Source organism: Panthera tigris, chromosome D3, assembly GCF_018350195.1.
Source record: "Panthera tigris isolate Pti1 chromosome D3, P.tigris_Pti1_mat1.1, whole genome shotgun sequence".
Taxonomy (NCBI): domain Eukaryota; kingdom Metazoa; phylum Chordata; class Mammalia; order Carnivora; family Felidae; genus Panthera; species Panthera tigris.
Window position 1 is genome coordinate 32,468,224 of NC_056671.1, and position 15,532 is coordinate 32,483,755.

At 40.7% G+C, this 15,532-nt stretch overlaps 1 protein-coding gene across 1 annotated transcript in view; it reads left to right on the forward strand.

Moving 5' to 3' along the window:
• The first annotated feature begins 7,245 nt into the window (after nucleotides 1-7,245).
• The window catches only part of AFG3L2 (AFG3 like matrix AAA peptidase subunit 2), a 39,765-nt gene continuing 31,478 nt past the window's right edge, over nucleotides 7,246-15,532 (forward strand). Inside the window, exons 1-5 of the mRNA XM_042961910.1 lie at nucleotides 7,246-7,406; nucleotides 11,745-11,844; nucleotides 12,257-12,334; nucleotides 15,034-15,140; nucleotides 15,279-15,431. Coding sequence (XP_042817844.1) covers nucleotides 7,290-7,406; nucleotides 11,745-11,844; nucleotides 12,257-12,334; nucleotides 15,034-15,140; nucleotides 15,279-15,431 — 555 coding nt within the window. The 5' untranslated portion in view covers nucleotides 7,246-7,289. The remainder of the gene's footprint in view (nucleotides 7,407-11,744; nucleotides 11,845-12,256; nucleotides 12,335-15,033; nucleotides 15,141-15,278; nucleotides 15,432-15,532) is intronic.

Genomic DNA, 15,532 nt, shown 5'->3' on the forward strand with positions numbered 1-15,532 from the left:
AAGTGATGTCAACTCTCTCCTTCTTGATATTGGTAATGTGTCTTTTTTTCCCCTCCTGGTCAGTCAGGCTATTGATTTTCTCAAAGAAAGAGCTTTTACTTTCATTCATTCATTCTCTCCATGCTCTCCCACCCTATTTTCAATTTCATTGATTTTCACTCTGTTCTTGTCCTTTCTGTTTTCTTCTCGGGTCTTATTTCCTCTCCTTTGTCTTGTTTCCTAAGGTAGAAGCTAAAATCATTGATCTGAGAATTTTTTCTTTTCTAATACAAGTTTAGGGCAATAAAAATTCATCCAACTCCTGCTTTAGCTTTGTCCCACAGGTTTTGATGTACTTTAATTTTTATTCAGTTTTTAAAACTTTGTATCTTCCCTTTCCGTTTCTTCTGTGACCTATGGATTATTAAAGTATGCTATTAAGTTTCCAAGTATTTTGATGATCTTTTTCCAGATATATTTCCTGATATTGATTCCCAACTTAATTCCATTGTGGTCAGAGAACACACTTTGTATAGTTTGATTCCTCTTTTTTTTTTTTTTTTTTTGGCTCAGAATAAGTTTTAACTTAAATGCTCCATGTGCAATTCACAATAATGTGTATTCTGCCGTTGATGGGGGTTGTTTTCTATAAATGCCAAATAGGTTAAATTGGTTGATCATGTTGTTCAAATCTTCAGTATACTTGCTGATTTTCTAATTTTCTGTCAATTATTGAAAGAAGGATTTGAAAGCGCCAAATATAACTGTTAAGTTGTGGTTCGTCAGTCTGTGCTCCACACGTCCTAAAGCTCTCTAGATGAGTGCAACGATGTTAGGATTATTATGTCCTCTTGATGAATTCGCCTCTTTATCATGAAGAATTATACTTTTTCTAAGTCCTTGGTAAAACTGCTTGCTCTGAAATTGTCTTATATTTCTTTGCTTTGAAATCTACCTTGTCTATTCAGTTTTCTTTCGATTAGTGTGAGCATGGTATATCTTTTTCTATTTTTGTATTTTCCATCTATTTGTCTTTTTATTTAAAGTGGGATTTTGGGGGTTTCTGGTGGCTCAGTTCGTTAAGTGTCCGACTCGGTTTTGGCTCAGGTCATGATCTCATGGTTTGTGAGTTCGAGTACCACATCTGGCTCTGAGCTGATGGTGTGGAGCCTGCTTGGGATTTTCTCTCTGTCCCTCTCTCTCTGCCCCTCCCCTGCTCGTGCTCTCTCTCTCTCAAAATAAATAAATAATCAACAAAAAAATTACTTTTAAAAAAAGTTAAAAAAAATAAAGTGCATTCCTGTATGCAGATATGGTTGCATTTTTTTTTCTTTTTGCCATTCTGACAATCTCTGCCTTTAAATTAAGTTGTACAATTTAAATTAGGTTGTACAATTTACATTGAATGTGATTATTGATATGATTCATTTAATTTTTTAATGTTTTTTAAAATTTATTCTTGAGAGAGAGAGCACGAATGGGGGGTGGGACAGGGAAAGAGGGGGACAGAGGATCCGAAGTGGGCTCTGTGCTGGCAGCAGCAAGCCCAATGTGGGGCTCGAACTCACAAACCACAAGATCATGACCTGAGCTGAAGTCAGATGCTCAACTAACTGAGCTTCCCAGGTACCCCTTATTTTATTGTTTTTAAGTTTGTTTATTTATTTATTTTGAGAGAGAGAAAGAGCATGCAAGCAGGGGAGGGACAGAGAGAGTAGGTGAGAAAGAGAATCCTAAGCAGGCTCTACACTATAAACCCGAAGCCTGACATGGGACTTGAACTCAAGAATCTTGAGGTCATGACCCTAGCAGAAACCAAGAGTTGGAAGTTCAACCAACTGAGCTACCCAGGTGCCCCAATATGATTGATTTTAAATCTATCATCTTGCAATTTGCTTTCTCTTTGTTTCATCTGTTCTTTGTTTTCTTTCTCCCCCTCTCCCCCTACCCTTTATTTTGGATTGAGTATTCTTTTATTATTTTTTTAAAAAATTTTTGATGTTTATTTGTTTTTGAGAGAGAAAGAGAGAGACAGAGTGCAAGTGGGGGAGGGGCAGAGAGAGATGGAGACACAGAATCTGAAGCAGGCTCCAGGCTCTGAGCTGTAAGCACAGAGCCCAATGCGGAGCTTGGGCTCACCAACCGTGAGATCATGACCTGAGCCAAAGTTGGATGCTTAACCAACTGAGCAACCCAGGTACCCTGAGATTTTAAAAAATAATAGAAAAGATCAATGAAACGAAAACTTGGTTCTTTGAAAAGATAAACAAAATTGGTAATACTCTAGCCAGACTCATCAAGGAAACAAAGAGGACCCAAATAAATAAAATCAGAAATGAAAGAGGTGAAATTGTAAAGGACACCACAGAAATATGAAGAATTACAAGAGACTACTATGAAAATTATATGCCAAATTGGACAAATCAAATTGGACAATCAAGAAAAAATGGTAAATTCTTACAAACACTAAATCTCCCAAGTCTAAATCATGAAGAAATAAAAAATCTGAATAGACCAATTACAAGTAATGATTTTGAAGCAGTAATTTAAAAACTCCTGAAAAACAAGTCCAGGACCAAACAGCTTCACAGATGAATTCTGTGAAACATTAAGAGTTAGCAGGGGGCGCCTGAGTGGCTCAGTCAGTTAAGTGTCCGACTCCGCCAAGGGTCATGATCTCACAGTTCGTGAGTTTGAGCCCCGCGTCGGGCTCTGTGCTGACAGCTCAGAACCTGGAGCCTGCTTCGGATTCTGTGTCTCCCTCTGTCTGCCTCTCCCTTGCTCACACTCTGTCTCTTGCATTGTCTGAAAAATAAATAAACATTAAAAAAAAAAGAGTTAGTAGTTATTCTTCTCAAATTACTCCAAAAAATCAAAGAGGAAGCAAGGCTTCTAAACTCATTTTATGATGCCAGCATTACCCTGATACCAAAATACTAAGCCACTATGCAAAAAAAGAGAACTATAGCCCAATATCCTTGAAGAACATGGATGCAAAAATCCTCAACAAGATATTAGCAAACTGAATTCAATAATGCATTAAAAGGAGCATACACTCCTTTTAATCAAGGAGGGATTTATTCCAGGGATATAAGGATGGTTCAACATCTACAAATCAATCAATATGATACATCACATTAAGAAGATGAAGGATAAAAGTCATATGATTATCTCAATAGATGCAGAAAAAGAGCATTTGGCAAAATTAAACATCCATATGATAAATTCAGTATACAAGAAATGTACCTCAATATAACGGGTATGGAAGTAACAAAAATGGGTATAGAAGAAATGTATCCCAATGTAATAAAGACCATATATGACAAACATACAGCTAACATCATACTCAATGGTGAAAAACTAAAAGCTTTTTCTCTAAGATCAGGAACAAGACAAGGATGCCGGCTCTCACCACTTTTATTCAACATAGTATTGGAAGTCTTAGCCATTACATTGGGAAATAAAAAGAAATAGAAGGCATTGAAATTAGAAGGGAAGAAGTAAAACTGTCATTATTTGCAGATGATATGATACTATACATAGAAAACCCTAAAGATTCCACCAAAAAAATATTAGAACTAATAAATGAGTTCAGTAAAGTCTCAGGATACAAAAATAACATACAGAAATTGGTTGCATTTGTATGTACTAAAAATGAGCTATCAGAGAAATTGAGAAAACAATCACATTTAAATTTGCACCAAAAAGAGTAAAATACCTAGGAATAAATTTAATCAAGGAAGTGAAACACTCGTACTTTGAAAACTATAATACATTGATGAAAGAAATTGACAACACAAACAAATGGAAAGATATTCCATGCTCATGGATTGGAAAGATTAACATTGCTGAGGTGTCCATACTACTGAAGAGGTGGAGGGGGGGGATTGATGAAACAGGTGATGGGGATTAAGGTGTATACTTGTCATGATGAGCACTGCGTAATGTATGGAATTGTTTAATCACTATATTGTACACCTGAAATTAACATAACACTGCATGTTAGCTATACTGAAAGTAACATTAAAAAAAAGAAAAAAAATGTCCATACTACCCAAAGTAATGTACAGATTCAGTGTAATCACCATCAAAATGCCAATAGCATTTGAACAAAGAACAAAGCATCCTAAAATTAGTATGGAACCACAAAGACCTCCAAATAGCCAAAACAATCTTGAGAAAGAAGAACAAAGCTGGAGGTATCATACTCCCTGATTTCAAACTATATTACAAAGCTATAAAATCAAAACAGTTTGGTACTGGCACAAAAACAGATATAGACCAGTGGAATAGAACAGAGAGCTCAGAAACAGAACAAAACAAAATAATATGCATATATGGTCAATTAATCCATGACAAAGGAGGCAAGAATATACAATGGGGAAAAGACAGTCTCTTCAATAAATGGTGCTGGGAAAACTGGACAGCCACATGGAAAAGGATGAAACTGGATTACTATTTTGCACTATATACAAAAATAAAATCGAAATGGATTAAAGACTTGAATGTAAGACCTGAGACCATAAAATTCCTAGAAGAAACCATAGGCTGTACGCTCTTTGACATCAGTCTTAGCAATAACTTTTTAGACCCGTCCCTTCAGGAAGGAGGGCAACAAATCTAAAATAAATGGGATTGCATTAAACTAAAAAATGTTTGCACAGAGAAGGAAACCATCAACAAAATGAAAAGGTAATATGCTAAATGAGAGAATAGATTTGCAAGTCATACATCTGATTAGGGGTTAATATCCAAAAGATAATAAGGAACTTATCTAACTTAATGTTTAAAAACCCCAAATAACCTGATTAAAAAATGAGCAGAAGACTTGAATAGACATTTCTTCAAAGAAGGCATACAGATGGCCAACAGGCACATGAAAATATGTTCAAAATCTCTAATCATCAGGGAAATGAAAACCAAAACCACAATAAGATATCAACTCACACTTGTCATATTGGCTATTATAAAAAAAATAATAATATGTGTTAGTGAGGATGTGCAGAAAAAGGAACCTTCATACACTGTTGGTGGGAATGTAAATTGGCTCAGCCACTGTGGAAAACAGTGTGGAGTTCCTCAAAAATTAAAAATAGAACTACCATATGATCCAGCAATTCCACTTCTAGGTATTATCCAAAGAAAACAAAACACCAATTGGAAGAGATATACATACCCCTATATTCATTGCAGCATTATTTATAGTAGCTAAACATGGAAGCAGCTTAAGCATCATAGATGAATGGATAAAGATGTGGTATATTACTCATCCATAAAAAAGAATGAAAGTTTGCCATTTGTAATAACATGGATGGACTTAGAGGGTATTATGCCAAATGAAATAAGTCAGACAGAGAAAGACAAGTACCGTATGATCTCACTTATATGTGGAATAAAAAAAGAAAACAAACAAAACAGAAATGGACTCATAGATTCAGGAAACCACCTGTTGGTTACCAGATGGGGAAGGATTGAGTGGTGGATGAAATAGGTGAAGGGGATTAAGAAGTACAAACTTCCAGTTATAAAATAAATAAGTTATGGGGATGTAATGTACCACTTAGAGCATATAGTCAATAATATTGTAAGGACTTTGTATAGTGACAGATGGTATTTAGACTAATGGGGATCACTTCATAATATATAAAAATATCAAATCACTATCATGTGCATCTGAAACAAATAGGATACTGTATGTCAATTATACTTTGATAAAAAACATTTTTAATAACGATATGAATTTACCATTTTTTAAAAAAAAGTAGGCCTCATGCTCAGAGTGGAGCTTGAATTCATGACCCTGAGATCAAAAGTCAGATGCTTAACCCACAGAGCCACCCAGGTGCCCCAAACTTACCACTGTTTTAAACAGTCCCTTACAGATGAATGTTTATTTCCAATAATTGTGACTACAAACAATGCTGTAATGATTAACCTTGTGCTCACAGCATTTTGCATGTGTGCAAGCTCGTCATTAGGGTACATTTTCATAAATGGAATATCCAGGTTAAAGAATACACGCATTTAACATTTAGGCAGACATTGCCAAATTCCCTTCTATAGGCTTTCACCATTCCGTGTGCTCACCAGTTATTTCTGAGAATGCCTAGCCAGCAGAGTGAGTTGTCAATATTTTGGATTTTGCCACTGTGACAGGTGAGAAATTTTGTTAACATTTTAATGTCTGTTCTTCCAGATCTTTCCCAACTGTATATGTGCATATACGACATTTCTGATGCCACCTTTGTACCCCTCCTCAGCCTCATCTCCTGCCTTTCCTGTTCCTCCCCATCCATAACATTAGCTATCATTTATATCATACATACTACTGGTAGAGCTAATAGGAAACAGAGGGACATGTAAAACTTGGCTCCAAAGTCCTCTCTCTACTTCACAGTCATGGTGTGCGAAACAGTGTGCAGTTCCACTGAGTTCATTTGAGAATCATTTTTCTTTGAAACGGTTCCTGATGGGCCCAAGCTTGATGTCCCAACACTTTTATTATTGCATTTAGCTCACTGGTTTGTGATTATTTGCGCTGCTCTCCTAGTGTTGGGGATGTGTGTTTTGGCATTTTCAGAGCCTTGGACGTTGCCGCCACTGACTGATTAGGCGCTCAATAAAATATTTCACGAGTGACTTAGCGTGTGTAAATGCCCAAAATGTCGAGAATGGCCTCGCACCTTGACAGGTAAAGGTCCATTTGTCTGGGGCCCCAGCAGCCTGGGCTGCTGCCTCCCGACAGCTCCCGGCTGGTCCCGCCCCCCAGCCTGCGCCCCGCCTCCAGCCCCCCCCTCCACCCGCCCTGCAGGCTCTCCTCCTTTCCCTTGGGCCTCGCCTCCAGCTCCACCCTCGCGCCCCGCCCGCCACCCCAAGCCTCTCCCCTTAGACCACGCCTCTACACCCGCACCCCTCACTCCTCCCTTAAGCCCCGCCTCTAGCCCTGCCTTCCTCCCTTCTTCCTTCTGCCCTACCCACTGGCTTCCACTGGCTCTCCACGCTCCTCCTGCTTAGGCCCCGCCTCTAGCCCAGGTGGAGAGAGGACGCTGCGGAGCCGTAGGAGCAGCTCTGGACCGGAGCGCCCGCCCTACGGCTGACGTTAGCACGCCGGGAGGGGCGGGGTCTGGAGAAGACGCGCGCGTCGAGAGTGTGGGCTCGCCTGTGAGCCGTGGGCCCGCAGCGTCGTTCACGAACTCTCTGCTCCGAGCTGTCTCCCGCGGCCCGAGGCCAGCCGTCGCCGCCTGCCCTACGCCGGCCGCCCAGCCGCGCCTGCGCAGCGCCCCCGGCCCGAGCGGGCGGCGCTGGCGGCCATGGCGCACCGCTGCCTGCGGCTGTGGGGCCGGGGCGGCTGCTGGCCCCGCGGCCTGCCACTGCTGCTCGTGCCTGGCGGCCGCATGGGCCCCACCGAGCGGTCCTGCCTCCGCACGGTGAGTCCCGGAGGCCCAGCGCCCTCCGCCTCCGGCCCGGCTCGGCCCTCGGGCCCGCTTCCGGCCCTGGAGAGCAGGGCGTCAAGGTCACCGGTCCCTGGGCGCGCTCGCGGGCGTCAGGGGCGGCTTCCTCGCGTGAATGAGGCCGCGTGCGCTGCGTGTTCCATGCCAGGACGCCCTGCGTTTCAGATCATTTATCTCGTGGGTCACATCAGCGTGTCAGACCCTTGGTAGAGAATTGGATTTTTGAAAACAGGTAGAATCAGATATTTGTGCGTCAGGGAGCTTCAAAATAATCATCTGGGAGGGTCCTCTGACTTGATTCAGGGCCGAACCATATTATAGGTAAAGCAACTGAGACCTACAAACGTTAAGGAATTTGTTATATCTCCAGCACAGGTTGCCTTACTTTGAGCTGCTTTCATGGTATTGGAAAAATAGAAAGCAGGTGCTGTGCATGTGTTTTAAGGGTCGGCAGCCTGAGCGTGATTTAATGATAGCACAGGTTTTGGAGGTAAGCTACTCAACCTCTGAACCCCCATTTCCCCATCTGTTGAATGGGACTATTGCTGGCATTCTGGGTCTGCCCCATAGTAGATAATACATACTAACGATGATTATTAATAACGTCACCTCTTCAGAGTAGAGGATGTTTTTAGTTGCATAAGAAGCCCTGTCCTCAGTGGGAGGCTATTTCTCTCTGGGTGGTAACAGGGCACCACACGTATGGGCTATGGTAATACCGTTTTCTGGAGTGAGGATAGTGTGTTGTCACAGGACCGTGGCTGTAATCTGTCAAGTAAAGGTTCATGTGATGGGTAGGCGATATCAGCTATTTCAGTGACAGTTTCTTGCTGTCTGCCAGTTTTTTAGAGACCAACCTTGCATTGGTTCCTTGGAGCATGGGGCAAAAGAGCATGGTGGTTAAGGCCCTGGAGACAGTCACAGGAACCTGCCACTTACTAGCCAGATGCCCTTGAGGAACCACTTTCAGCCTCTCCACTTAAAAGGGCATATTAATAGTACCTGCATTCATGATTTTTACTCTTCGAAGCTTTGTTGCCTGTCTTGGGTATCTTAATTTGTTTCTTACTCCCTACTGCCCTGCACTAGGCCTCATGTTTCCTGCATTACATCCATTTTGCCATAGTATCTTGCCGTCTCCTTTTGTCCCTAGTAAATACTGGACTCAGACCTGTAATGAGCAGGTAGGGATCTGCCTTGTGAGTTTGCAGTTTTTATGTCAGGAATCTTGTCTGGGCCCTTTCTCTTTTGAGTGGCACCGTTGTCCTGTGAGTCTTCCACGCTGAGGTATAAGGAAGTCCCCTGTGCTGATAGCAATAGCTGATTGATTGGGGAGTCTGTGACACATTCCCTGGGGACATTAGGGCATTCTTGTGCTACCTGCAAGGGAGTCTGAAAGGACTTTGTCCTTTAGGTTTGTGCTGCTGTTAAAGGTCAGAGACAAGAACGATTCTCACAGTTTTCTTGGGGAAGACTTTGATGTGAGATGTCCGTTCTCAGGTTTTATGCTCAGAGAAATAAGACTGATGATAAAGCAGCTAAAAAGTGCTCCTAATGTCAAACATAAAAGATAATCCTCTAAAATGAGGTGCTCTGAACTTAAATCTTGTGAGTTGATATTTTTTTTATATTATCCTTTGAATGGGCTTGGATTAGATAAGCAGAGAAAAGTTTCATTGATGGTGCCTGTAGAGAAAATAACTTCAGCATTAAAAGTAGTTATAGGATTATTGCTAGAGGTATTCCAGGTCAACACGATTTGAAGATAGAGCCTGAAGGCGGTTTACTGGCCAATAAGTATTTATGGAGTACATACCTTGTGTCCAATTCTGTACTTTATGGTGACATAAAGACCTACTTGATAAGGTGATGATGAGCACTTACTCTCAAAAAGCTTTCAGAGTAATTGGAAATGATCATTTGAATCTAGGTATCATCATACGATTTTAACAGTGCTTTTTACATGCGTTATTACATTTGATCCTCATGGTAGCATCCCTGGGAACTAGTCGTTTTCTCCCATTATAGATGCGTAACTGAAGTTCCTACCAGATGTGTTAAAGATCATCAGTCAAAAAATTCAGATTTCCAGCTTTAACAGAATTAAAAATTGTGACACCGTCTGCCTGGTGATTATGGTTCCTTCAAATTCCAGACCTAGATGTCACTACTTGTAATATCCTTAGGTCCCTTGAGCATGTAATCACTTCCTCTTCTGTGCTACCTACCTCTGTTGTATATACTTAGAGGTTTTGTATTGTTACATGTATTATACCATCCTGTGATAGATTTGTCCCCACACTCTCCCTTACACTTCTGAGCTTCCCGGAGGTAAGGATTGCTTCTGACCTCCAACCTGCCCCACTGGGGACTCCCCACCACTTAGCAGTGTGTGGCCTAGAGTAGATGGCCCAGTGAATCAGTGTGACTTGCTGCCTTGTCCATCTTGACTAACAAATCATTTTAATCTATACCCTTAATGGATTTGGTATTGAAAACTTTATTCGTTTATGATATGTTATTATTATTAGTGGTTGTTTCATAGGCCAAGTGTTCCCGGAGGTCGGGGAGGGCTAACAACAGAAGCTCCAAATTCTGTCAGACCAGCATTGCTGTCAACCAAGATCATTGTCAGTGTTTCTGTCTTATTTTGCTGTGTAGAATTGTATATTAATTTGAAGTAAAATCAGCTCATTCTTTAATTATTGACATTTTGTTATTCACATCCGATAGAATTAATCGTTTTAAAGTGTACAACTTAGTGGTCTTCAGTATATTCACATGGTTATACAACCATCGCTACTAATTCCAGAACGTTTCATCACCCCAAAGCCTGTAACCAATTAGAGCCACTCTCCATTTTTCCCCAACCATTCATTCCTCCAGCCCTCAGCAACTGCTAATCTACAGCTTCTGTAGATTGCCTATCCTGGACACTTCATATGAGTGGAATCATATACTATGTGGCCATTTGTGTCCAGTGTCTTTAACTTATTAACATAATGTTTTCAAGGTTTATCCATGTGGTAGCATGTATCAGTGCTTTATTCCTTTTTGTGGCTGAATGATATTTCGTTTCTTTAGTGTGTCACATGTATCTGTTCATTGTCATTTGGGTTTCTACTTTTTGGCTCTAGTGAATAATGCTGCTGTGAACGTTCATGTACAAGGTTTTGTGTGGACATATGTTTTCCATTTTCTTGGGTAGGAGTGGACTGACTGGATCATCTGGTAACTTTGCATTTAACGTTTTGAGAATGCTGAACTTTTCCAGAGGGGCTGTACCGCTCCGCATTCCCAGCAATAGTGCACGAGGGCTCTGCTCTCCACATTGTCCACATTCTCACCAACTCTTCTTACCGTCTTTTTGATCATAGTCACCCTAGTGGATGTGAAGTGGTTTTCCGATGCTGTGTTTTCCTCATCAGACCATAGAGGCAGCAATGCTGGTGGATGCTAATACAGATGAACTTCATTTTAAACATTTTCATCTGTATTTATAAGTTCATCCTCCCAAAAACTGGTGATGAAGTTTCACTTTGCAAAGGGATAGGATTACTTGAAGTTTTTCATTGCCAGATTTGGATGTATCCCCTCAATGAACCTTGCTTTTAATTGTGTGCCTAAAAATTTAATAGGGAGCTTGTTCAGTATGTTTATGTTATACTTTCACTTACCTAGACCTTACTTTAAAAAGTAACTTTTTAGCAACATATGTTATTAAGGCAGAGATGTATCTGTAATGGGACTTGTATCACCAGCGTTCTCACCAGGATGACAGTATATCGAATAACTTTAGCAAATGTTAACTAGAGTAAGGATTATCAGTGATGTGGGTCTGTAACTTCCTTCTCCTGGAACTAGGAGGTATTTAGTATTATATTTACAAGCCACACTGTTCTGTAATTTCAGGTGAATGTCTTGCAGTTTTATAGACCCTGCCCACGGGACAGCATGAAGGAGCAGATTTCTGTGTCAGTTTGTCTTTTGAGTGCTACAAATTAAACAATGCCAAAGTGAATGTGTTGGCAGAGAATAGTAATGGGGCCACAATTCTAACTTAGGCATGATTTTGAAGTATTCTTGTCTTCTGGATCATACTAATGTCTCTTGGTTTGGTTACTGGAATAGAGTGGCAGAGTCCCAGGCAACCCTAGTCCTCTCTTTAAATGGGGGTGATGGCTGTGCTAGTCTGTAACCACCCATTGAAGGGAGAAACATTTAATTCACTTTGTGATATTAGGAAAGGAAGTTCTTCTAAACTTTTTTATTTTGATATAACCTTTACGCTTTTATTTATATGTTATGCTGCAGCTTTGTCGATATGCTACAACCCAAGCAACAACCAGCAGAAATTCTCTCTTGACAGATGTAATTGCTGCTTATCAAAGATTCTGTTCTCGACCTCCAAAAGGTAAGCACACTTAGGTGGGATCATAATGTTCTGCATTCTTGTTAAAGATGTGCTGGCAGCAGGTGTTTACTAAATAGATGCATAGTTGTTATTTCGGGTTGACTCTGAACTTCCGTCTCCTCCAGTGATCCCACCCCTACTTCCTTTTGTCTGATTGCAGTGATGAAAATGTATCCCCTTTGATTATAACACTTTTGTAGGTAATGAAATTGGCTTGCAAATCAGGCTTTTTTCTTTAACACCTCTGTTTTTTGAACTGTATTATTTAGACCTTGACTTACTCCTACACAAGAAATGTTGCACTTATAGTTTATACTTTTTAATGATGTATCAGCTTTAAAAATGAACACGCATACATAAAACCTAATGAGTTTTAGTTTGAGGGTGTGTATTTTTTTTTCTTTTCTAACAGGATTTGAAAAATACTTTCCTAATGGAAAAAATGGGAAAAAAGCTAGTGAAACTAAAGAAGTTGTGGGAGAAAAAAAAGGTACCTTTTAAAAAGACTATGTTTGAACTTACTGTTTTCTAGTATATGATGTTGGTGATAATTTTTACCGAACAAAGCACATGTTCTCTTAAGGCAGTTCTGAAGTGAGAGGTTACAAGTACGTACAAAATTCTATAGACCCTGTGTTTCATTTCACCTTAATTTTCTGTTCATATTTTCTTGTCATTTTTTAAATCGAATTAATTTAAGGTCACCTTAGAGATATTGAGTGGTCAGTATCTGTTATATCATGCTTGGTAAATATATTTGACACGTAACCTAAATCATTGAGAAAAATCTTAGAAATCTAATACATGCAATTTATCTGATATATATTTTGGTGTGGTTCAGTGTTTTTGGTGGCTGGGGGGGACTATGTAGGCCCTGAGACTCCTGTCCCCATTTCCCACATGTGATAGCATTTAGCACAATGCCTGGCACATTTCAGCTGGCATCTTTGTTTTTAGGGAAAAATGTAATTCAGCCCTTGTTTTTAAATGAACTTGGATCTAGTTGGAGAAACAAATAGATACTCAAAAAATGCAAGGAGTGAAAGCGAGGCCAAGAGAAGGGAGAAGCACAAGTGTGGTCTGATTGGAGCTTTGGTGACATGGGCAATTTGTGCAGTGTTTCCCAGGGGTGTGGTGGGCAGTCTTTTTATCTTGGTTTGGGGCAGAGTAATGATAGTAGGTCCGTTTTTAAACTACAACCAGTTGGGTACCTTTTGTATAGGTGCTCCTTTGTCCCGGAATAGTAGGGGATGTTGTCAAACAACTTCAGAAACGCACTTGACTCTGTTTCCTGGTGCTGTGCCTCATTACAGGTAGGGCTTTCTCTCTCAGGCCCTGCCTCACTTAGGACTGGTGCAGAAACTCCTTGTATGCATCATGGGGGGTGAATATGTCAGCCTCCCATCCTACACAATGGAGGGGTCGCTTTGTGGTAGGTGAAGGTGTTAGAGTAGTTTTTGTGATTCTTTGAGAGGATGTGGGGGTGGGGAGAAAGGTGTTAGCTTCCCAGGGCTGCTGTAACAGGCTACCACACCTGGGTGTCATGAGCAACACAAACGAATGCCTCACAGTTCTGGAGGCTGGAGGCCCAAAGTCTGTGTGTCAGCAGGGTTGACTTCTTCTGAGGGCCATGAGGGAAGGATCTGTTCCAGACCTTTCTCCTTGGTTTATAGATGACTGTCTTCTTCCTGTGTCTTTTGGCACCACCTTCTCTCTGTGCAGGTCTGTGTCCAAATTTACTCTTTCTATAAGAATGCCAGTTATATTGTATTAGGACTCACCCATAGGACCTCATTTTAAACTTAAACTATTTTTTTTTGTGAAGACCCTATTTCCAAATAAGATCACAATTGGCTAGGACTCCTGACATGTGAATTGGGGAGGCAGGGGGCACAGTTCAACCCTTAACAGTGACTAATTTCAGATTCTGGGAAACTAATTTCATGTGGGTGAGGTGGGGTTTTTTTTTTTTTTTTAGTCAGTTAATCAAAATCACGCCTTGCCTACAGAAGAAAGAAACACTGTTAACAGTGTTCACTTCATGGGGGTGGGAAATGGGAGCACCTACCTTGTGCCTTCAACTGGGAACTCAGGAATTCATTTACCTGCATTCCAGTCACAGCTCTGTCACTCCTCAGTGTCACTTAACACTGCCTCCAGTTACTTACCAAGTTCCTTAAGCTACACCTTTTCATCTGTAAAACAGGTATAGTCGTATACTTACCTGGTTGTTGGTATATTGTGCAAGTATCGCGGATAACGTGTGGAAAGCACTGGCAAGCCTCCTTGAATGCTCTTAGTCTCTTTTCTTCCTCATGGCAGAATGATCGGTTGCCATAAGCTATTTTGCAGGAAGTCTTTTTTTTTTTTAGATTTGTATAATGTTTTGATTTTTTTCAGAGACTGGAACTTCACTCTCATTTTTGATACTAAGGAAGGTGGTGTTATTCCCATTTTATTGTTCCTACTTGGCAGGAGCATAAAGAAAGAAATTAAGTAAAATCTTAAGGTGTCAAGGTCATTTGAAAAAATGTGGATTCCAGTCCTAGATATACTTGTGATTCCTCAGACAAGGTCAAAACTTGTTCTAAAACCACAATAGCAACAAAATTGATGCTTTGGTTTCCCGGGAATATAGCTATTCTGTGCCCAGTGACTTTTATGCTTGGTTTAAATCTAGTTGAGGTACAGGATTGGATTGCCTTACAAGGACCTGGTGTAACTATCAAATAATGAAGCTAACCCTTAGTGTGTGCCCGTTGAAACTTTGCCTCCTTATCTTATAGTAACATCAAAGACATGTATGTTAGTTACAACAGAGTGAAAACAGTATTTCCTTCAAACTCATCCAAACTTTGAGTACAACAACGAATGTGGTCGGGACACCATGACAAAACAGGCTGAGTCCAGAATTGCTGGTTGATGAGAAGCTGTGATAAGGGATGCTAAAGGGTTTCTTATTTCTGATTCCCAGAAGGAAACAGCCTACATTTATTTCTAAGCATATAACCCAACAACGAGGTCACAGCTGTTAATAGTTGGCTCTAGATACTTCTTAATGAAAAAAGATTAACAAGTTATTGCGAGAACTTTTGCAGTAAGTCTTTTGTTAAGCTGCATTAATGAAAACTTTGTGGAGAGATGTAAAATGCTGCTGTGCTGCGGTATGTGCTCTCTGTTTATGAACAGAATCAAAGCCAGCTGCTACCCCGCGCCCTTCCGGAGGAGGAGTTGGTGGCAGTGGAAAACGAGGTGGCAAGAAAGATGATTCTCACTGGTGGTCCAGATTCCAGAAGGTTTGATTCCAGGCTGTGTGTTAATTTGGAGGATCTGGAGCGGCCCCAGGAGAGGTTGGGAGGGATTTGTGTCCAATATAGCATAGATCCTATTGTGACCTTTCATTCTTCACAGAGACTGTCTCCTTCGTTTTCCAGGGTGATTTCCCATGGGATGACAAGGAATTCCGGATGTACTTTCTCTGGACTGCTCTGTTTTGGGGTGGAGTCATGTTTTACTTCCTGTTCAAGAGCTCCGGGAGAGAAATCACTTGGAAGGACTTTGTCAATAACTATCTTTCCAAAGGAGTAGTAAGTATTTTATTGGATTGGTGGTTTATAGTGGTTCAAAAGGTGAAATTCAGTAGATTGGGCCGACAAAGTAACAGTCAACTAAGTTAGCCAGCTTGTCC